This window comes from Ochotona curzoniae, unplaced genomic scaffold (genome assembly GCF_017591425.1).
Source record: "Ochotona curzoniae isolate NIBS_2020 unplaced genomic scaffold, NIBS_Ocur_1.0 contig_1302, whole genome shotgun sequence".
Classification (NCBI taxonomy): Eukaryota; Metazoa; Chordata; class Mammalia; order Lagomorpha; family Ochotonidae; genus Ochotona; species Ochotona curzoniae.
In genome coordinates, this window is record NW_024465035.1 from 19,110,802 (window position 1) to 19,134,086 (window position 23,285).

At 40.9% G+C, this 23,285-nt stretch overlaps 1 protein-coding gene across 1 annotated transcript in view; it reads left to right on the forward strand.

Moving 5' to 3' along the window:
- The first annotated feature begins 273 nt into the window (after positions 1 to 273).
- The window catches only part of SCN11A (sodium voltage-gated channel alpha subunit 11), an 83,821-nt gene continuing 60,809 nt past the window's right edge, over positions 274 to 23,285 (forward strand). The window contains exons 1-3 of the mRNA XM_040965457.1: positions 274 to 540; positions 3,551 to 3,669; positions 4,801 to 4,896. Of these exons, the coding sequence (XP_040821391.1) occupies positions 274 to 540; positions 3,551 to 3,669; positions 4,801 to 4,896 (482 nt within the window). The remainder of the gene's footprint in view (positions 541 to 3,550; positions 3,670 to 4,800; positions 4,897 to 23,285) is intronic.

The window sequence follows — 23,285 nt, forward strand, 5'->3', positions numbered from 1 at the left end:
GGTATTAGACACTGGGCTTCTTTTGATCACACCTCAGCTCCCCACCTACCCCAAGATTCTCCAAGAATGTTGTCCTGCTTGGGGCTTGTCTACGTCAAAATGCCAGGTGTGCCCACAGTGGTAATCACGTCTTCTGATCTGCTTTGCAGCCAACAAGTTCCCTAGATCCTCAGCTCAGCCTCAACCCTTGCAGACCAGGGCAGGCTGCATCGTCCCTACCTCCAGCTACTGTGTGAGGATCTGCAGTTTATCTCTGCCCCGAAGATGATGAAGATGGATGACAGGTGCTACCCTGTGATCTTCCCAAACTCACACAACTTCCGCCCCTTCACTTCTGATTCTCTGGCTGCAATTGAGAAACGGCTCAGCATCCAAAAGGAGAAAAGGAAATCCGGAGACAAGACCGGGCCTGAATGTCCACCTCGACCTCAGCTGGATCTAAAGGTTTCCAGGGAGTTGCCTAAGCTTTATGGTGACATTCCCCATGACCTGATAGGGAAGCCACTGGAAGACTTGGATCCATTCTACAGGAATCATAAGGTACTTCCATGAGCATTCTGGGGTGGGGGCAGGGGCATGTTGCCAGTTGATTTAAAATTGTGGTCACAGTTTCTCCAAACACCGACCTTAGGGTTGCACTTCTTTTTTTTATTACCCTCTCAATGTCCTGAGAACCCCTGTCAGTCCTCGTTTTCTCTGTAACACACATGTTGGGGGAGAAGATGAGAATGAGGAGCAGAAGGTTAAAGCAAGGAAAACATAGAAGATGACAGCTGTAAAGAGGGACTGGACTAGCTGTCAGAGAAGTGAGGTGGAGGCCATTCCACTGATCCTTGCTTTTCTAATCTGTGCAATGTGTATGATGCCTGGAGCTCCTACCCTGCAGCAAGGATATACTAGGTTGTAAAGCATTATATTAACATAAATAATTCATATCACTGTCCAGGAATGCCTATCTCAGTAACTAAATTTTACTGTGAAAAAAAATTCTTGGATAGAAAGCTTTCTAGTGTATTAAATGAGATTTATTAAGGCCATTTCAACACCTGACACTAAGTAGAGCACCATGAATGTTTATCATGAATGAAATGATAACCACGCGGGCACACACAGCTCGTGAGAAAGACCCATGCAAAAATGTGAAAATGTTGGCATTCCATCCATCCCAATGTGGTCCTTGTAGGAAGCTCTTGAAAAGAGCTTCTGAGTGAGAAAATGGGAGTGCTTGGTTACCTGGCTGGCTTGTTAGAGACTGTGAGAGCACCCCCTGAAGACTGCTCCTTTAGGAAAGGTTCTCAAGACCCAGCCATCACCATCATTTCACTGTATGACTCAGCAGAGAATGGAAAATCCACCTTACCCAGACACAGGTTGGAGAGGCAGGAGGATGGGAGCTTGCAGGAAGTATTAGGAATTACAAGACACTGAAAGCCTCCTTGTTTGGCACCATGAGGCTCTGACCTCCCAAAGAAAATTCACCTGGCTGGCATGACATTTAGCTTGGAAAAATCTTAGGACTGTCCCACCAACTGGGACTGTATTTATAGAGAGATCTAGTGTCAGTGGAAAGGACAAGAAGGGGGAGATAGAGAAAGGAGGGACACTGCAATATTTCTCTTGTTTTCAGTTGCTAGGGAGAAGTTACCTGAGTGAGTCCTCCTTCTGCCCAATACTGACAGGAGACCCACGAGCCAGGCAGCATCTTGGTGTGCGTTGGGCTCCTTTCCAGCCTGGATGGAGATCCCAGGAAAATCTTCCTGCCTGGTCCTCCCTTTAATTCATACAACATGACTCTTGTTTTGAGTTCTGCATGACCATAACCCCTGTGGTTGGTACTCTCAACAGCCATGCGAGGTGTATAGGGTTGTTACCATGGATGCCTCTTACAGAGGAGGAAACCAAAGCAAAGAAGGGTAAGTGCTTATACCAGGTCCAACAGCCCATTAGTGGTAGAGCTGAGATTCAAGCCCAAGGGCTCTTTCTGTAGTCACAGGCCATTTCCTCTCTTTTGAAGCCCCCATGTTCAAGAGTTACAGAGAGAAAAGTATCGAGGTGTGCTCGAAGGCACTTCAGCAAGCAAGACTACAGTCTTGAGAACCCTGACAAATATAATTAAAGACATCATTAGCTAAAATATTTAAAGTGATAGAAAAGACATGAATCAAATACCAAAAGCAGCGCCTTACAATTCCACCATGACTCTAGGGTATGGGGGAGTCTCCCTCCAAAATTCATTGGTCACAGAAAGCACACTGGTGCTCTGGAGGTCTTGGGCACGTGAGCTGCCACCTAGAAGAACCCTGTTTCCAGAGTCATTGTACTGTGAAGGTAAAGGAAAATATCCAAATTCCCACCTTTGCCCTGGTCAGATGGCACTGGGCTGGTGAACTGCAGCAATTCATTGATGAAGGCTTGGGGGTCAGCAGTGGCTGAAGTTGGGGTACCTGAGTTAAGTCAACAGCTGCCCAACTTTCTTTAGGATTGTTTACCATCTGAGAACATGCTGGGCTCCATGGTCAAATGAGACTTTCCACAAATCTACTAGGAGCAGTGATATGGGGATGACAGAAACGAAGACCCTACTCTGTGAAGGCCTCTGTGACTGACTGCCTTGGGGACAGGTTAAGGGATAGCCAGACGACAGTAAAATGGAAAGAAAAGGATCTGATGTTAGATGGCTGTAGGTGTTAAGTTATCATCGGAGGGCTGCTTCATTCACAGAGCCCCTGGTGAGCTGTTGGGAGGAAATGGGTTTGATGTTCTTCAATGTGGTCCACGTGGACACCTTGGATGTGTAATGCAGATATGTCCTGTATTCGGCATCCCTGATACTGTCCACTAAATCACACTGCGGATCTTTGTGACAGCAACCCAAAACACACATGCTTCCATGAGTCTTCAGTAGGGAGAGCATTTACCTCTCCAACTGGTTAAGAACCGCAGATACGTTTGACCCTATTTGCATGGGAAGAATGGAACAGTAAGTACTGGAATCTTGGTAATGTTCTTGAAGGTTTTCAAGGTTAGAATTGATTGACTATTTAATGTAGAACTCTTCCAGCCAGCCACAAAACCAAATGTTTCTAAGTTTCCATCAATGAGTAACATGGCTTAAAATAATTACTGAAAGTGGATTTAAAACTCAATTTCCATGCCTTCTACCTTTCTGCTAGCTCTTGTCCCCACAGAGATATATCCCATGAAGTCAACATTACAAAGTTTATTTGCCCTAGTTATTACTCTGTAACTCTATTTTCTATATTTTCAAAGCTCATGTTCTGGATCTCCAGGGTACTCCAAAGAGTAAATGAAACCCAAGTCATGTGGCAGTGTGGGGAGGTATTTGTTGGCTCCCAGAGTCCCAAGAAATGGTCAGAAGATCAGAAAATATCTCAGGCATCAGAATAACGGCTCTACAATCATTAGCGGTACTTCAAGTAGCATGCCAAGCCAGGTCTCCACCCTTGCTTCCACTCGGTTTTCTCTAAATGAGCTCAGGATAAGTGATGTTTTGTCATTGAGTTTAATTTCTGTTGTTGTTGTTTTTCAGACATTTATGGTGTTGAACAAAAAGAGAACCATCTACCGCTTTAGTGCCAAGCGTGCCTTGTTCATTTTTGGGCCTTTCAATTCCATCAGAAGTCTAGCCATTAGGATTTCAGTCCATTCATATCCTTTTTCTGAGTCCAGATCATGTCAAAAGTTCACAAGCTCTATAGGGTGGTTGTTGAGTTTGTGCATACTGAGTTGCAACACACATTTATTCCTTTGACAAATACTGGCAGAGTACCAGGCTTTGTAGCAGGAAGGGCGCAGGCTTTAAACAAGGTCTGCCTGCTACTTTGGCCTTCTTGGTCAGAGCAAAAGGTGGGCAATTTCTACAGTGAGACCGCTACTATGAAAGTGATAGCATAGAGAGATTATTGCTGTGCTTGGGAGACTCCAACATGGCTTCATGTAGGCATCTAAGGTGCCACTTAAGCAACTATAAACTGGCAGCCTGTGCACTGTATTGTTCTGGATTTGTTCAGTGCTTAAAATTTCGGTGACAATTTCTAACAGAGAGTCTAGTTCCCCATGTTCTCAGGAAGCAGGGCATTTGACAAGGCTGGGCCTCACTCCCACCTGGCATAGACTGGTAAAATGAGAAACGGCTACCCATTTTAGAGAGACCTCTAGGCTTTGCCTACCTAACTCAAAAGCTTCCCTGTGGCCCAGCATCAGCCCAATTCACACATTTATAGGACTGAAGATTTAAAATGCAGATGTTGGTGGTAGTAATTAAGCCTGTCTGATTTGTGCAGCGGATGGGGAAGGCAATGGGCTATATAAATAGTAGGCAAAATAAAATATTGAGGACAACAGCAGTCATTTCTGCCAGGTTTTGCAGACACAAAACTGAGCCAGGATTGCTATTTAAGGAGGGAAGCAGAAGGGGACGAAAACAAGAGCCAACTGAGGTTGGGGCCCCAGCTGACTCTGGTTCAGCCTGAGCCCATGGCAAGCTGCAAACCATGAACTGCCTGCAGAATCATCGTAACCCTCCAGCAGGAGGCCAGAGTTTCAAATGCCTGAGTCAGCTAGACATGTGGAAGCGGGCATTTAGCCCTGCAGGTGGAAAAGCCTGCCCATTTGATAGGGAAGAGTTCTCCAGTTGAAGGGATGGTTTCGAGTTGTCACAGTCGAAGGACCCATGTGCCTGCAGAAAAGAAAGTCAGAAGGGATTGCTACAGCTTGCATAACAGGAACAGAGATGGTGTGTCTGCCTGCCACGTTTCTGCCTTAACAGCCGTGGGCCACGCTGTTCACCATGTTCATCATCAGCACTGTGGTCATCAACTGTGTGTTCATGGTGATCACTACGGAGAGCAACAGCACAGCCTCCAACATTCCTGAGTAAGTGTTTCTAAACAAGCAAACCCAGAGAAGAAATTGTGATTGTGCTAAGGCTGAGAAAGTCATGGCGCTCATCATTCCAATTTCCTAATGCAAGTGCTGGCAGAGTCAGTTATATTTCTGTGCATTTTCTTTTTTTTCCTTAAGATTTACTTATTATTTTTATTGGAAAGTCAGATTTACAGAAAGAAGGAGGACAGAGAGAAAAATCTTCCAACCACTGCTTCACCCCCCCCCCCCACGTGACCACAGTGGCTGGAGTTGAGCTAATCTGAAGCTAAGAGCCAGGAGCTTCTTCCGGGTCTCCCATGTGGGTACAGGATCCCAAGGTTTTGGGCTGACTTTTGCTGCTTTCCCAGACAACACGCAGGGAGCTGGATAGAAAATAGAGCAGCCAGGACTCGAAGAAGCACCCACATGGGGTGCTGGTGCGTGTAAGGCAAGGAATTTAGGTACTAGACACTAGGCTACTGCACCTGACCTGCGCGTATTTCTTAGTGGCTTTAAATCATCCTTAAAGTTGCATTTGTCGTAAACAACACACATGCCATTTTATGTCTAGCTTTTAAGTCATCTTATTTGTACTTGAAATCATTTTGATGACTATGTAATTAGTTACAAGGTGACTAGATCATAATTGACCTAATTCTCTTGTATTTTACTATTATACATAGCGTTGCCATGGACATTTTTAAAATTATTTCTATGTAATAACCCTCTTAGGAATGGATCCTTAGATGTGCGTTTCATAAATCCATGTGCATTTATGTTTAAACACACACGTGTGCACACACATATACAAAGTATATCAATAGACTTTCTAAAATGTTTGTGTCAGTTCATTTTGGCATCAGTAACACCGTATCACTTCTTACCAGTTTTGATGTTTTTCTTCCGTAACTTTCACAGTCAAAAATCTTAGCATTTCTTTCATTTCTAACCCGTGAATTGTGTGTTTCCATCATTTTAATTGTTTCCCCTATGAGTTATTTATATAATTAAAATATTAGCTTTGCCCATTTAATTGACTTTTTAGTTGTACAAGTTAATTTTACCATATAAAATTTTTACATACATATCTTCGTTTCAAAGCTAAACTTGTGATGTTAGGATAATTTTAAACTTATTAAACACAAATTATGAAGTAGTACGATTTCCACATACCCACATTCAGCTTCTCTTCTTATTCTCTTATTATTTATATATATATGTATGACATATCTGTCACCACGAACATGCCTAGGTTTCTCTATTACCTTCATCCAAATTCTATCCCCCTCACTCTCTCAGCCTCCGATAATCATCATTGTATTCATACTCAATTTACTTGTTGCTTTTTTAAAAAAACAATTAATTTATTATTCCATGTTATAATTCCATAGGCTCCAGGATTTCCTTTCTCCCTTCCGTACTCCTACCAATTTCCCCCATGTCATTACAACAGTATAGTTCTTCACAAACACTCGTAAGTCCACCATTCTACTGTTTATATATCCTGACACTGTAGACATGGATAATGGCAGAGTCCAGCATCCTGTTGTCAAGATATATCCAACAGTTTCATTGGAAATCCATCTTTGATTTGGAAGCAGGGATGCATGCTGCATTATATCTTCACATCTGTATGTGAGAGTCTCTACTACACAGCTACTATACACACCATTAAATAAAAAGTCATAAAGCAAAATCAACAGCAGAGAAAAAAATAGAAAATTTACAACATGAAATTAAGTAACATGCTACTGAATGATCAATGTATCACTGAAGAAATGAAAAAAATCAAAGACCTTCCTGAAGCAAATGATACTATTGTGTGATCTATGAGTCAGGGAGGAAATTAATAAGAAAGACAAAAACTTTTTTTTTTTGAATGAATGAAAATAAAAATATCAAACCCCTGAGATGTTGCACAAACAATATTCAAAGGACCATCAATCTTGTATTTCGCAAGAAGGTTGCGTTGTAAGTATCAGAGAAAACATATAATTCAGTGTTGGTATCTAAAATCTACCCATTTCTTTTAGTTCTTCTGTTTTGTTTGCATATAGTTGCTTATAATAGTTCCTAATATTTCTGCATATAGTGTCTGACATTATATTTCCTTTTTGCCTTTAATCTTATGGATGCATATATTCTCTCTCCTGTTTTGATTAGTTCGTTTAGTGAGGTGTGTACTTTGTTGATTTTCTCAAAGAACCAGCTCTTTGATTCATTGATTGTATCCATTGCCCTTTTTGTCTCTGTTTAGTTTATTCCCTTCCTTATTTTGGTTATTTCTTTTTTTTTCCTGCTAATCTTGGGATTGCTTTGCTGGTACTTTTCTAACTCCTTCAAATGTATACTTAGCTTATTTACTTGTTTACTTGTTTGCTTCTAATTTCTCCACGTAATTTGACTGAAATGAACTTTCCTCTTAATACTGCCTTGATTGTGTCCTGTAATTCTTCATATTCTGCATTGATGCCTTAATTTGTTTCAAGAAATTTTTTATTTTCTCTTTGATTTCCTCTATAACGCATTGCTCATTTTCTAGCATATTATTCAGTCTCCAGATCTTTGCATGTCTTCTGGGGTGTATTTTGACTTTTTGGTCTCCAATTTTATTCCATGATGACAGGAAAACGTGCATAGTATTATTTTGATTTATTTTAATTTGCTCACGCTTATTCTGTGGCCTATAACAGTTCCACGTACTGATGAAAAAACCAGTGTGTTCTGTGTCTTCAGGAAAAAAGGTTCTATTGATATCAGTTAAGTCCATTTGCTGTTTGCTGTAGTGTCTTGTCAGCTCTGTTGTTTCCTTGCTGAGTTTTTGTCTCATTGATATGTCAGTTGATGTGAATGGGATATTATTAAGATCCTCCACTACTATTTTGGAGTCTGTTTCTCCCTTAGATCCGTTAATGTTTGTTTCACATAGCTAGGTACCCTAGCATTTGGTACATATATTTATTATTGTGATCTCTTCTCATTAAATGGAGCCTTTGATCATTATGTGGTGTCCTTCTTCATCTCTTTTCATATTTTTCACCTCAATGTCTATATTATCTGATATAGAATGGCTAAGCCAGCCCATTTTTTCCCCATTAGTCTGAAATATCTTTTTCCATCTTTCACTTTCAGTTTCTGTATATCTTGGTTGGTTAGATGTGTCTTCTAGGCAACAAATAGATGGGTTTTGTTTTTGGGTCCAGTCTGCTAATTTCTAATGTTTGATTGATGAGTTAAGTACATTTACACTCAGGTTTAATATCATTAGGTAGCAATTTGGTCCTGTTATTATAGTAATGGGTGGTTCATTGATAGATTTAGTCTTTTTCTTTTTTGTCATTTTACTGGAATATTCTCCATGTTTGTCTTTGGTGTTAGAAGGTCTCTGTTAAGAGAACATCTTTGAGTATCATTTGTAGGGCAGTTCTGGAAAAGGCATATTCCTTGAGCTTATTTTTACTGTTAAAATTTTTCTTTCATGTTCAAAGACAAAGGAAAGCTTCTCTGGGTAAGCTATCCTGGGCTGACAATTTTTCAACTTTAAAATCTGGAACATGCTACTGCATTCTCTTCTGGTCTGTTGAGTTTCCTCTGAATGATCAGCTATGAGTCTCATTGGGATTCTCCCATATGTTAATTGATTTTTTCCATGTGCATATTTAAGGATCTTTTTCTTATATTCAACTGTAGAGAGCTTGATACCATATATCATGGCAAAGATTGTTTTTGGTCAACCCAATTGGGAGTTCTGTGTCCTACCTGTATTCTGTTTCCCAATTTCTTCTTTGTATGAGGGGAGTTTTGTTTTTTTATTTCAAGGAATACATCGTTAGATACAGTTTCTCTCTGTGTGCCTTCTGGAACTCCCATAACCCTTATGTTTGGCATTTTAATAGTGTCTTTTAATTCTTGAATACCTTTTCTTTGAGGGGGGCTGGAGTCAAATTGTTTCTCCAGTGTGGCAATATCTTCCAATTCTGAGATCCTTTCTTCTGCCTCACTCATTCCATTACTGAGAGTTTCCAAGGCATTTTTAACTTGCTCGCTTGTGTTCTTAGTGTCTAACATATTCACTTTTTAAAAATCCTTGCTATTTCCTGTATAGCATATTCCTTAACTTCCTTGAATTCCTATATGTGCTTCTCATTGTTGACAAGAAGCTTTATAATGGGTTTAAAAATTCTTTATCCCCCATTTTCTCGGTGTCTTCCTCAGTTAACTCTGAGGTTGACAAGGCACACATCTATGAGGGGGAACATGTGGGATATGCTTTTGTGTCTGAATGATTGCACTATTTCACTTACCATGATGTTCTCCAGTCCCGTCAATGCCACTGCAAACGACAGAACTCCATCTCTCTCTGTTTGTAAAAATAGATGTATAAGCATAGCACATCTTTACAATCCATTCATGTGAGGGTGGACACCTTGATTGATTCTATTTCTTAACTGTTGTGACTAATCCTATGTCTATTAGTCATTTACACCTTGTTATTTTGAAAAATGTCTGCTCATTTCATTTGCCCATTTATTCATAATCATTGAAGTTTCTGAAACTCCTGGATATTGCTCCTCTACCTGTTGTTTAGTGTGCAAAGCTTGCTTCCATTCTGTCGGTTGCATCTTCACTTTGTTTATAATTTTCTTTGCTATACAGAAGCTTTTTAGTTTGATGTAGTCCCATTTGTTTGTTTTGGCTTTGATTGCCTGTGCTTTCGGTGATTTTTGCAAGAAGTCTTTCCCAATTACTGTATCTTGGAGAATGCTTCCTATTTTTTTCTTCTAATGGTTTGATGGTTTCTGGGTGCATATTTAGGTTATTGATTCGTGTAGAGATGATTTTTGTATAAGGTTACAGGTGGAGGTCTTGCTTTTTACCTCTGCAAGCAGCTGTCCAATTGTCCCAACAGCATTTGTTGAAGAAACCAAACACTTTCCCTGGATTATTTCAATTTTGTTGAAGATTAGTTGAACATACATGTGTGGGCCCCTTTCTGGAGTTTCCATTGATCTTTCTGTACCAGTTCCAGACTGTTTTGCTAGCCCTGAAGTCTATTTTGAGGTCTGGAATTATGATTCCTCCAGGCTAAAAATCCTATTTTGTTCTTGAGGATAGCTTTGTCTGGTTATTTGTGGTTTCTTGTGTTTCCAGATGAACTTTGGTATTATATTTTCTATTTCTGAGAAGAATATTGTGGTCTTTTGTTTGGGTCACATTGAATCTGTTTAAGATTTTCAGTAGTATGTACATTTTTATGATGATCCTGTCAATCGAGAAACATGGTAGGGTTCTCCATCTTCAATTTTGTCTATTTCTTTTTCTTTTTTTAATGTTTTGTAATTTTTACCATAGAGGTCATCTACATCTTTGATTAGGTTTATTCCAAAGTATTTAAGAGTTTTCTCTGCTATTTTAAATGGGAGTATAATGACCAATTCTTTCTCAGCCATGGAGTTATTTGTGTATAATAGAGCCATCGATCTGTATCCATTAATTTTATATTCTGCTACTCTGCCAAATTGTCTTATGAGTACAATACTCTCCTGATTGAATCTTTCGGTTCTCTTATGTAGAGATTCATGTCATCTACAATCAGGAAAAATTTTAAATTCTCATTTCCAATTTGAATCCATTTAATTTTTTTTTTTTTGCCTAATACCTCTAGCAAATATTTCCAATACTGTATTGAATAGCAGTGGTGAAAGTGGACATTCTTGTTCTGTCTCAAATCTTAGCAGAACAGCGTCCAGTCTTTTTCTATTTAGTATGATGCTGGCATTGGGCTTTGCATATATTATTTTGATTTCATTTTAGAATGTTCCTTCTGTGTCTATCTTGTTCCATCTTTTTAGCGTTAAGTGGTGTTGGATTTTATCGAATGGTTTTTCTGCATCAATTAAAATGATACAATGTTAATTTTTCAATTTGTTGATGTTGTCTATCACATTTATAGGTTTTTCAAATGTTAAACCATTCCTGCATGCCAGGTATAAATCCTACCTGGTCCAGGTGAGTGATCCATCTGATGTATTGTTGAATTTTGTTGGCTAGTATGTTGTTGAGCATTTTTGTGTCTATGTTCATTAGGGATAATGGTCTGTAGTCTCTTTTCCTGATTTGTTTTATCTGGCTTATATATACAGGTGGTTTGGGCTTCATAGAAAATGTTTGGAACGATTACCTCCCTTTCCATCTTTTTGAACAGCTTGTGGAGATTGGGATTGATATGTTTGGTGGAATTCTGCAATAAAGCCATCTGGTTTGGGCTTTTCATGTTTGGGAGGGGATTTAATTACTGATTCCATCTCTATCCTGGTTATAGGTCTATTTAGATTATTAATTGCTTCATTATTCAATTTTGGTTATATGTGTCCAAAAAATTTATCCATCTCTTTTAGTTCTTCTGATATGTTGGTGTATGATTGCTTGTAATAGTTCCTGATCACTCTATGTATGTCCAGATTTTCCATTGTTATATTTCCTGTTATGTCTCTAATTCTGTTGATTCGTATAGCCTCCCTGCTTTTTTGATATTGGATAATGTCGAATCTACAATGTTGATTTTCTCAAAGTATCAGCTCTTGGATTCATTGATCTTGTGTATTGTTCTTTTGGCTGCTGTTTAATTTCACTTATTTGTACTATTTCTTTTTTCCTGCTGATATTTTGGTTGCCTTACTTTCTTGTGTGTGCCTTCAGATGTCTGCATAGCCTGTTTAATTCTTATTTCATAATTTTTTTAAAAAAACATTCATTTTTGTTTAAAGGCTAATTAGCAGAGATAAGTAGAGACAGAAAAAAAGATCTTCCATCCTCTGATTCCATCCTCAAGTTGCTACATCAGTTGGAGCTGAGCTAGTCGGAAGCCAGAAGCCAGGAACTTATTTTGGGTCTCCCACATGCATAGAGGGTCCCAAGGCTTTGATCCATCCTCCATTGCTTTCCCCAGCCACAAGCAGGGAGTTAGATGGGACATGGAGCAGCCAGGACATGAACTGGCACCCATATGGGATCCCAGCAAGTGCAATGCAAGGATGTAGCAACTTGGCCATCATACCAGGCCCACTGTTTTGATTTCTTAAGGTAAGCATTGGTTAATACTGACTTGACTGAGTCCAATAAGTTTTGATATGTTATGTTGATATGTTCATTTGCTTCAAGCAATGTGCTTACTTCCTTCCATGTTTCTTCTATAAACCACGTAATTTAGCAGCATATTATTCAGTCTTCAATTATTGCATATCTTTTGGGGTATTTTGACTTGTTGGTCTCCAGTTTCAGTACATGGTGGCCTGAGAAGATACATGGTATGATTTTGATTTTTTTTTTCATTTGCTGAGCCTTGTCTTGTGGTCTATAACATGATCAATCCAGGAAGAGGTTCTATGTATTGATGAAAAAAAAAGTGTGTTCTGTGTCTGCAGGATGAAAGGTTCTGTGGATATCAATTAAGTCCATTAGTTCTGTTGTTTCCTGGCTGAGTTTCTGTGTCATCGATCTGTCGCTGAGGTAAATGGAGTATTAACGTCCTCCACTATCATGGTATTGGAGTCTATTTCTCCCTTAAATCCATTAATATTTGTTTCATATACCTAGGTACCCTGATATTTGCTGCATATACATTTATTATGGTGATCTCTTTTCACTGAGTGGATCCTTTGATCATTATGTGGTGTCCGTCTTTATATCTTCAAAGGTTTTCACTTTCATATTTATAGAATGGTTAAGCCAGCTCATTTTTCCGTTGGATTAGCCTGAAATATCCTTTTCCATCCTTTCACTTTCAGTTTCTACATATCTTTGTTGGTGAGATGTGTCTCCTGTGGCAACAAATATATGAGTTTGTTTTTGATCCAGTCTGCTAACCTGATATTCAATTGATGAGTTTAAGCCATTCAAACCAGGGTTAATATTGATAGGTAGTGACTTGGTCCTATCTTTTTTTAGCAATGGATTGTTCTTTGCTTGATTAGTCTTTTTTTTTTTTCTTTTGGCATTTTACTTGGATGCTTTCCACGTTTGCTTTTGGTTTTGGTAGGTGCTATTTCTTTTCTCTGGAGAATATCTTTAAGGGTCATTTACAGGGCAAGTCTAGTAGAGGAAAAGTCTTTGAGGTTTTATCTGCTTTGTTTTCTTTGATTATGAAAGACAAAGGAAATCTTTTCTAGGAAATTACTGTGAGCTGACAATTCTTTCCTTTTAGGATCCAGAATATGTCATTCTATTCTCTTCTGGTCCATAGAGTTTCCTCTGACAGATCAGCTGTGTGTATGATTGGGGTTCCTGTATAAGTTATTTGATTATTTCATGTACATATTCAAGTATCTTTTCCTTTTATTTTAAGATTTATTTATTTTTATTAAAAAGGCAGATAAACAGAGAGGAGGAGAGGCAGAGAGGAAGATCTCCAATCCATTGATTCACTCTCCAAGTGGCCGCAAAAGACAGAGCTGTACTGATCCAAAGCCAGGTGCCCGGAGCCTCTCCTAGGTTTCCCATGCAGGTTCAGAGTCCCAAGGCTTTGGGCCATCCTTGACTCCTTTCCTAGGCCACAGGCAGGGAGCTGGATGGGAAGCAGGGCTGCCAGGATTAGAACTTGTGCCCATTTGGGCTCCTGGCATGTGCAAGATGAGAACCTTAGCTGCTAGGCTACTGTGCTGTACCCATCTTTTCCTTAATGCTTAACTATAGAGAGCTTGATGATGTTGTGTCGTGTGAAGATCGCTTTTGGTCAGCTCTATTCAAGTTCTGTGACCTCCTGTATTTTGTTTCCCAATTATTTCTCCAAATTAGTGGATTTCTCAATTTTTTATTTTATTAAACACATCTTTGAATCTGGTTTCTCTTTCTGTACCTTCTGGAACTCTTATAACTCTAATATTCAGCCTTTTAATGCTATCCCTTCATTTCTAAATGCTTTTCTAACTTGACTCAGTTCCTCTTCCAGCTATATGATTGATTCAGAGTTATTATGGAAGGCTCCTTCCAATTCTGAGATTCTTCTGTGTCACTCATTTTATTATTGAACCTTCCACTGAAGTTTTAATTTGCTATACTGTGTTTATTTTCAATAATCTGTCTTGATTTTGTTTCAATGTTGCTATTTCCTGTGTAACATATTCCTTAAATTCCTTGAAATCTTGTATGTGCTACTCATTGGCTTTAAGGAGTTTTATAGCAATTTAAAAGTTTTTTTTTAATCTCAAGCTCCTTATTTTTTTCCTCAGTTAACTCTGATATTGTCACTGACTTTTGCTCCTGTGCAGGGAAGGTTTCAACAACTTACTCATTCTGCCTATGTCTCTTCTTCTGCCCTTGATCATTGCAAATCTGATTAGTAGATTTTTCTCCTCAGTGATGGTTTTAAATTGTATTGTCCACAAGACTACACGTCAACATTCCTGATCCTGCTCAATGCTTGATTCATTTGCCATTGGCTGTGCTACTTCCTCCAGCGAGTTTCAATCCCAGGCTCCTGTGCCATGCTTCTACCACGGTCTCTGTAAAGCCAGTTCCTGTCTCAACACCCTCCACTCCCTGTCATCCCATGCTGTGGCTATGTCATTGCTGCTCAGCCTTACCCCCATTCCTGGTTCCAGCACTACCCAGGATTAGGGAGACACCAGCTGTGACTTTAACTTAGATCACAGGATTGTCTGTAGTGTCCATTGCATAGATTTTTCCCCCTCTTCTCTTCTTGCCTTAACCTGCTGGCAATTAGGTCTGGCAGCATCCTGCACCAATTTTTAATGGAACCTGTGGCTTGTGAGGTTTTATTGTTTACCTAGGGGCACCAGAGCATTGCACTGATCTGGAGGTGAGTTTTTTTTCCTGGGTTAGTGCACACAGGGTTCATTGTTGTCCCTCCCCTAGAATCTTCTACTCAGCACACAAAATGGTGTCTGATTTGGCACTGGTGGTAGTCTAGTTCCTGTCATAAAATCCATCCTTTGCCCACACTCGACTCCTTGGGTTCTGCTACTCTTTCTGCTCATGGTCAGATTAAACAAATTAACAGAATCTACAGTTTCGTGGCTGGGTTCACGTCCTGAGTTCCTAGTGAACTACTTTTCCCACCTGGCTGCCAGTGGAGCTCTAATCGCTGCTGGGAGTCTCTGCTCACTACAGCACTACTCTGTTGTCTGCTGTTTCCCCATATCTACTGGTTGTAGGTGTCCCTCTGCCATTGGCCTGCCCTCTCATAATTCCTGGGTGTGTGCCCTCTCTATTTTACCTCAACTAGTCCTTCTCTTTAAACATGTCCTCACAGTATCCTGCCATCTTTAAACTTTCTTTAGAAAGTCTTACAGTTCAGGTCTTTTTATCCACCCTGATTTCATTCTTGGTTAAAGTGAGAGTTAGGGTGTAATTTCATCTTTCTACATGTATGTGGCTAGTTTTGCTGGCAACATTTACAAAAAACCGCTCTCTTTTCTCCAATGAGTGTTTATACTATCATTTTCAAAACTCAGCTGGTTGTGTGTTCAAGGAGTTTGGTGGCTTTGGGAGTGTTCAAGATCACCATGTAAGGGCCAGTCTATTGAGGTGTGAGTGAATGGGGGTGGAGGGTCTTGAAATGGACCAAGTTGCTGGGTTGGAGAGGAGAGGTGTCGGGGTCCAGTGTGGTGGTGATGGTTGGGTCTGGAAGATAATGGTCCACCTATTCTTGTAGAAGCTTGTGGACGAGAGTAAGATAAGGGAGATAGTTAGCCAAAGGGGGTAGATTAATACGGAGATGGTGGTTGATGAGGAGTGGGTGTCCATACAGGAGTTCAAAGGGACTCAGGCCTAAGGACTTGCATGGAGTAGCCCTGATGTGCATGAGAACCAAGGGGAGTACAACAACCCAAGAAGACCTGAGCTTCAGGGACGATTTGGTGAGATGATCCTTGATTATTCCATTGGATCCCCTTTGTCTGAGGATTGGGGGCGATAAGGTGTCTGAAGTCTCCAGGTGATGTGTAAGATTCGTGAGACCTAGTGAGTGGTTTCTGATATAAAAGCTGCTCCGTTATCAGATTGAATAGACAGCGGTAGGCTGAATGTGGGGATTATGTGTTTGAGGAAGACTTCCGTGACTGTCGTCAATGTTTCCCGGGCTGTTGGGAATGCCTCAACCCAACCCAGAAAGGTAGCTACTAAGTTGAGAAGGTAATGCAACTTTTGTGAATGGGCATGTGGGTAAAGTCAATCTGACAGCCTTTGCCTGGTTGATGCCCCTCCATTGGTGTGTAAGTAATTTAGGTTGAAGGGCCCCTTGAGGAGAAGCAGAACAAGTAGGGCAGGATGAGTGGATCTGCTTGAGAAGGGTCTGCATATTTGAGCAAAAGAACAGGGGATCCAGAAACCGAAATAGGGTGTTGGGGCCCACATGGAGAGAGTTGTAGACATCAGTCAAGAGAGGGAGGGCATCCTGAGAGGAGAGAGCTGTTTCGTTTTCCATGAAGATCCAGCCCTCAGGTCATTCCTGTCCTCCTGTGTTTAGGAGGTTTTTGCGTTCCTGTGGAGTATAGGTAGGTTTAAGGGGGTAGAGATAAAACGTAAGATGACTGGAGGTGTTTGAGTTGAGAGCTTCCTTGCCACCAAGCCGGAGGAAGACCGATATTCCCTGAAGTGGATGACAGCCACCTGAGCAGGGAGGGAAAGGGCTCGGAGGAGTTTATTAATTAGTGAGGTATTGGTGATGGGCATGCTTTTGGTGGTAAGGAACCTCCTCTCCTGCCAAATGCTAGAATGGGAGTGAGCTATTAAGAAGGTATACTTTGAGTCCACATAAATGTTGGCACACTTGCCCTGGCCAGTGTTAGAACCCTGATTAGGGCATAGAGGTCCAGCTTTTGGAAGGTTCTACTCTGGGGAAGATGGTTGGCCTCTAGTACAGAATCAGAGGTGACCACTACATAGGCTGTGTGGCGGCTATCATCAGGGCCCTTTCCCAAGCTACCATCCACAAAGAGGGTGAGATCAGGTGACTGTAGGAACTGGTCCTCCAAGCCCTCCCTAGGTAAAAGACAGGAGTTAAGGATCTGTGGGCAGGAGTGTGAAGCCGGGGTGACTGAGGGGAGTAGGAGGAGCGAAGCAGGGTTGAGGGGAGGGGACTGGGAAAGAGATATATTTGGATTCTCAATTAAGAGTAGGTATAGTCCTTGGACACAAAGGGCTTAACAGGAGAAGGGTTTCTTGTCCCAGCAAATCTCTCAAGTGGTGAGAGAAGAAAACAGTGATGGGCTGTTGTAGGGTGAGTTTAAGGGCCTCTTTCGAGAGCAGTGTTGCCGCCATGAGAGCCCTCAAACAAGCTGACCTCCCCCTAGCAGTAAGGTCTATCTGTTTAGACAAGAAGGCCACAGGTAGAATCAAGGTGTTACGTGAGAAACTGATAGGACAAGTAGGCCTTGACCCAGGAGGTGATCAATGACAGGCTTGAGCCCTTTTTTATGCTGAAGGGAGACAGGGAACTGGGGGCATGAAGGATAAGAGACTCCTGGCTTTAAAGTAATTTGGATGGGCTCATGGTGAGTGGCTATGGCCAGCATTGAGAGATCCCATACCCAGGGATGAACTTTTTCAGGTGGGAGGGGCCATACTGATGTGGGGGAATCTTGTTCACCTAAGGAGGTAACCAAGGGGAAACTAGACATGCGGATAAATGGTTGAGTAGGTAGAATCTGGGGGCTGTGGGGGCTGGAACCCAGTTGAAAAAGAATGTCAGCAGAATATGAACTTAAACATTTTTCAATCTGAGATACTAGGTACAGAAGCGGACATGGACCCGCAAAATCCCCTCACCTCTGGCCACATCCTGGAGTGGGCACAAATGAGCAGCAGAGTTGGTAGGGTTGTGTGAGTATGGTGAGAGCTGATTGGGGAAGAGAAGCAGGAGGCGGAGGGTTGAGAACAAAGGGCTTGAGAAAATGGCATTGATGCAGGAAGTGAGGGGGAAGGAGTCTGAGAGAACAGCATTGGTGCAGGAGCGGGCTGAAGGATATGGAGGGGGAAAGCCTCAAGCAGGAGGGATGCTGAGTGGCTCTGGAGAGTAGGAGAATGTGGAGGTAGAGGGGTTGAAAAGATTAGGCGGTGCTGAGGTGAGGACAGGGACCCACTGGGATTTTGGACCATTTCTTTCCTTGGAGACAGAAATGAAACAAATCCGTGAGCATCTGGAAATCAAACGTTCCCCTTGGAGGTCATTTGGAGCTATTGTCAAGTCCAGATTTGACCCACATGTATGCTGGCAGGTACTGTAGTTTGGCTTAGTTTGGGCTGTTCCTTGCATTGGTCATCTTGTGCTTATCTGTAGGGAATGCATCTTGACAGAGGAGTTCCCCAAGCTTCTGTATCAGGCCTCCTCCTAGTGGCACATGTCACACATACTGGTGGGTCCTTGACCCAGGTTGACTTTGTCTACCTCGTGTCCTGGGAAGAACAGTGTCCTTGCCCAACCAACCCACACTCATTCCTGTCCTTACTGTTGAATGTTACAGCCCAGCCACACTTGGTCCACACCCATACACAGCTCTCATGTGGTTCAGGAGGAGTCAAGACTAGCCCAGCTCATTCTACACCCATGCTGACTCACACAAGTACCAGTGGGTGCTGGACAGTAGCCCAGTCTATTGTTCCTCAGACCAGTAACCATGTGCAGCCCAGCCTGATGTTCTCAATCTGGCTCTTGTGCTCACCAGTGGGAACCCCAACCCAGCTGGGATGTCCCCTTAGCTCTCCAACCAGGCCTGTTTCCTGTTTCCAGCCACACATCTTGCACATACCAACAGAGGTGAGCCCACATATTAACCCACAGATTCTGCCCCTAGACCTGATTCTCTCATGTGCTGCTCAGTGTCATGACCCAGCCTCACATTAGCCATTCCCTGTTTGACTTTCACTGGCTAGTATTGATAATCTAGCCCTGCCAGATAGGCCCCAAATTTTAACAAGACTAATTTTACAATTACACAAATTAGGCTGCAAATTTTAACAAGACTAATTTTACAATTACACAAATGAAGAATAGCTTTCCATTTCTGTTAGTTTGTTTCTTTCATTGATGCTTTATAACTTTCCTTTCAGAAAATTTTCACTTCTTTTGTTCATTTTATTCCCTAGTATTGCTATTGTGGTAATTACTGTAAGAATTCTTTCTGTTGATTGCTCTTTCCACAGAATCATGACGGTTAGAAAAAGTACTGACTTTTCTTTGTATGGTGATTTTAATTTTTTTTTTTCGCTTTACTGAATTGATTTACCAATTTGACAGGCTTTTGGTGGGATGTTTTAGGTTTTTCTATGGATGCAACATGTCACCTGCAAACATGGCTACTTCGACTTTCTTCTTTCCAGTTTTGTGACACTTGTGTTCTTTCTCTTTCCTAGTGGTACCCTCTGATTCTCCCAGTAGTTCGCTGAGTAAGAGGGGAGAAAGTGGACATCTGTGTATTATTTCAGATAAAGAGGAAATGCTCTCAACTTTTTCCCACTCAACATGATATCTGTTGTACATTTATTACCCAAACCCTTTAAGTTGTGAGGTATATTTCTCTGTATCTAATTTGTTGAGCGTTTTTATACAGAAGAGATACTGAATCTCATCGTGTTTTCCTTTTTGCATCCGTTGAGACGGCAGGGCGTTTGTGCTTCACGCTGGCAATGTGGTTTGTGATGTTTATCAGTTCATGAGTGTTGAACTAGACTTGTATCACTGGGATTAATCCTGCTTGACTGTGAGTACGATCTATTTGATGTAGTATTTGGTTTGGCTTGCTAACAATTTGCTGAGAACTTTTGAATTTACAGTCATCAGGGATATTGGTTCATAGTTTTCACACTGTATTTTTTTTTTAATTTTGGCATTAGAGTAATGCTGCTATCATAAAAAGATTTTGCAGAGTTTTATCCTTTTCAGTATTTTTGAATAGTTTGAAAAGACCGTTGGCTTCATTGTCATTTGGTTCTTTGTCATAATCTTTTATCCTTTGTATTTCAGTGTGTCAGTTTCATTTCAGTTCACTTGTGAAAAATCGGTTGGCGATAGATGGTATGCTTCATTTCTGTTCCATTGATCTGCATGTCTGTTTTTATGTCAGCTCCTTTTGATTACAACTGCTTTATAGTACATCCCGAAGTCTGGCATTGATGTTGTTGTTGCTTCAGATTGCCCCAGCTGTTATTTAAAGAGAAGCTGGGAAAGGGGTATGAAGTGTCAAAATGGACACAGGTGTGACCACACATGTTGGCAGCTCATGCAATCTTTTTTTCTTTGAAAACTAATTATGAATCACTCAACCTTGAGCTGGAAAACAGTAAGTTTCCCTATAATCTGCCATCACCAAATCAAGCCCGTTCCCTAAGGATTTGCTTCCACCTGTGGCAGGAGCTTTCCAGGCACTTTGAATCAAGAAAAGTGAGAAAGAGCCCTTTAAATGTCTGTTTATAATCTACACACAGTAACATCGTTGCTGTAAAAACCTCAGGTGGACAAACTGTGTCTGAAACCAGAGAATGCTGATATGTTAAATTCAAAACCAAATAGCACTCCCTGTCTAAGAGAAGCAAATCCAAGCACAGGCAAGGTGAGTGCTTTAGCCACTAGGCTACCATGCCGGACCCGGAATGCTTTCTCTTGGTCTATCAAAATAATCACATGTTTTTTTTTTCTCATCTTGTTATATGGTGCATCACATTTATTGATTTGCATATGTTCTACTTCCCTGCAGACCAGGATTAAATTCCCTCTGATATGAGTGAATGATCTTTCTACTGTGTAGTGACTAGTTCCATACATTACAGGAAATGTTTTCAGATTTTTGGCATTCAGTTTGATGTTGGTTGTGGAGTTTTTATTTCTAACTTTTATTGTTTTGGGGTTTGACCCTTGTTTAGGCTTTGGAAGGTCAGCTCGTTGTCTCACTGATTCTTTGAATTAGTTTCTCAGTTCCTGCCTTGTTTATTTCTACTCTGATCTTTGTCATTAATTCCCTTTCACTAATTCGGGGTTCGATTGCTCTTGTTTCTTTCAGTTCCTGGATGTACTTAATTAGCTTGTATATATGACATCTTTCCATTGATTTATTATAAACAGAAGACTTAATACTATGAATTATCCTCGTAGTATTATTTTGATGGATCCTGTAAATTTTAATACGCTGTTTCATTTTTCATTAGTTTTGAGGAATTTCATTTCCTTCCTGATTCCATTCGGCTATGTTTCTCTGTGTTTGTATAATTCCTAACTTTCCTGGTGTTCATTTCTGTCCAAGACAGCTGGGCTAGATAAGGGAACCTAAAAGGCTATTTTAATTGCTGAAAAATCCATAAGGGATATTTGTTTGAAGAGCCCTCGTCTGGGAGGAGGGAATGGGGGAAGGTGCCTGTTCTCTCTGGCAGCACTTAGCAATACCTGGGAGGAAACTGCTAAGGCAGCACTCATATAAGGAGGTCCACAGCATTGACCTGCCAGGAGGAACCCCAGGCCATACCATGGGGCCCCCATTGGCCAGGCTTTACAGGAAAAAGAGACTGATGGAGCACAAGAGGTGGCCAGGCTGAAAATGACAGCCTGTGGCTGCTGTCTCATTGGCTTGAAATGAGAAAACATCCCACACATCTGTGATCATAACCCTTTTAAAAAGTACCTAGAGCATTGTACACCTGAGTTTACAGATGAGATTTCAAGGCATATTGTATTTAATCTGATATTTTCATTTGTCTTCTGGAAGATGAGCTGCTCAGACGATGAGTGAAGTGGAGCGGTGCTTTGGCCCATGGCAACCTCTTGATGGTTTCTGATTTTACACTTGGCAGCACTGGGGCGTTCTCAAGTTCCCAACATATTTGTTTCTTTAGCTTTGGGAAGCTAATCCTGGGTAAAGATTCTACCAGGAAACATATCTTTTACTTTGAACTGACAGGTTATTTGATCAAACTGATTATTTTGATCTTCATAGTAAAACTTGTGTGTGCATGCATACAAACCCAGACTTGTTGATTATTGGGGATTATAAGAAAAAAAAGGATAGACTACATTTTTGGAAGAAATAAAAGAAAAGGGAAATAAGATAGAGGTTAGGACAAATTAGGCAATTATGTAAAATTTAGAGAACAACATATTACGACTGAGGGCTTTTTAAAATGTTGGTTAAAAAAAAACCCATGTAATACAAAAATCACATCTTCTCCATCTTTAAGTGAAATTAACTGCCTAGCAGTTTTAAAGATATTTTTATAATATGAGGGCTCTAATACTCAGGAAAACTAACCTCCCGTTTTACGTTTCCTGCACGAGTAGCGTGTACGTGCTCTCCTATAGTGATTTGTGTCTTTGTGTGACTGGCTTACTTTACTGACTGGAAGGTTCACTCATGTTGGAATGAGTGGTGATTTCCTGCCTCGTAAAATGTGATTCATCGCCCGTCCCAAGGAAACCAGATCTTGTTTACTGATTCTTTGAGGTTTCTTTCACCTCCTGAGTACAGAGCAGTGCTGCTCTGTACATGGGTGCACAGAGCCCTCTCTGAGACGCAAGATTCTGTTGTCAATTCTTTTGTACATTTACCTTGAGGTGTAATTTATGGGACATAGGCCAGGTCTGTTTTATATTTTGGAGAAAAATCTTGTTTTATTTGCCATGGAAGTAACATGATGTTTCCACCCAATCAGTATTACATAACGTTTGCAATTATTTTTTATCTCCTTATCAGCATTCATTATTTGTCTTGTGATTTTAATAGCAGCAATCCTAGTGGACACAAAATAATATTTTACTCTGTTTTTTTTTTAAGATTTATTTATTTTTATTGGAAAGGCAGATATACAGAGAGGAGGAGAGACAGAGAGGAAGATCTTCCGTCCAATGGTTCACTCCCCAAGCGGCTGCAACGGCTGGAGCTGAGCCAATCCAAAGCCAGGAGCCAGGAGCTCTTCCGGGTCTCCCATGCGGGTGCAGGGTCCCAAGGCTTTGGGCCATCCTCGACTGCTTTCCCAGGCCACAAGCAGGGAGCTGGATGGGAAGCGGGGCTGAATGAATCAGAACCAGTGCCCATATGGGATCCCAGCGTGTGCAAGGCGAGGACTTTAACCACTATGCTATTGCTCCGGGCCCTACTCTGGTTTTTATTTGCGTTTCTCTGATGCTTGATAACACTTTTTGGCCAAAGACAGTTATATGTCATCTTTAGGGAAACTACTGTTCTGACTTTGTCCATTTTAAACTTGGATTCTTTGATTTTTTTTTTTGTTCTTATAGAAACTTGCAATATATTGCAGATGTTAACCTAATGTCAAATGTACTCTTGGAAGTATTTTGCTGTATGAGTTTCGTTTTTTCAGATCTTAACATTTGCGTGTCTAATCCACAAGTATTTCAACTTTGTGCATCAATGAAGTATCTGACATTTCTATGTGGC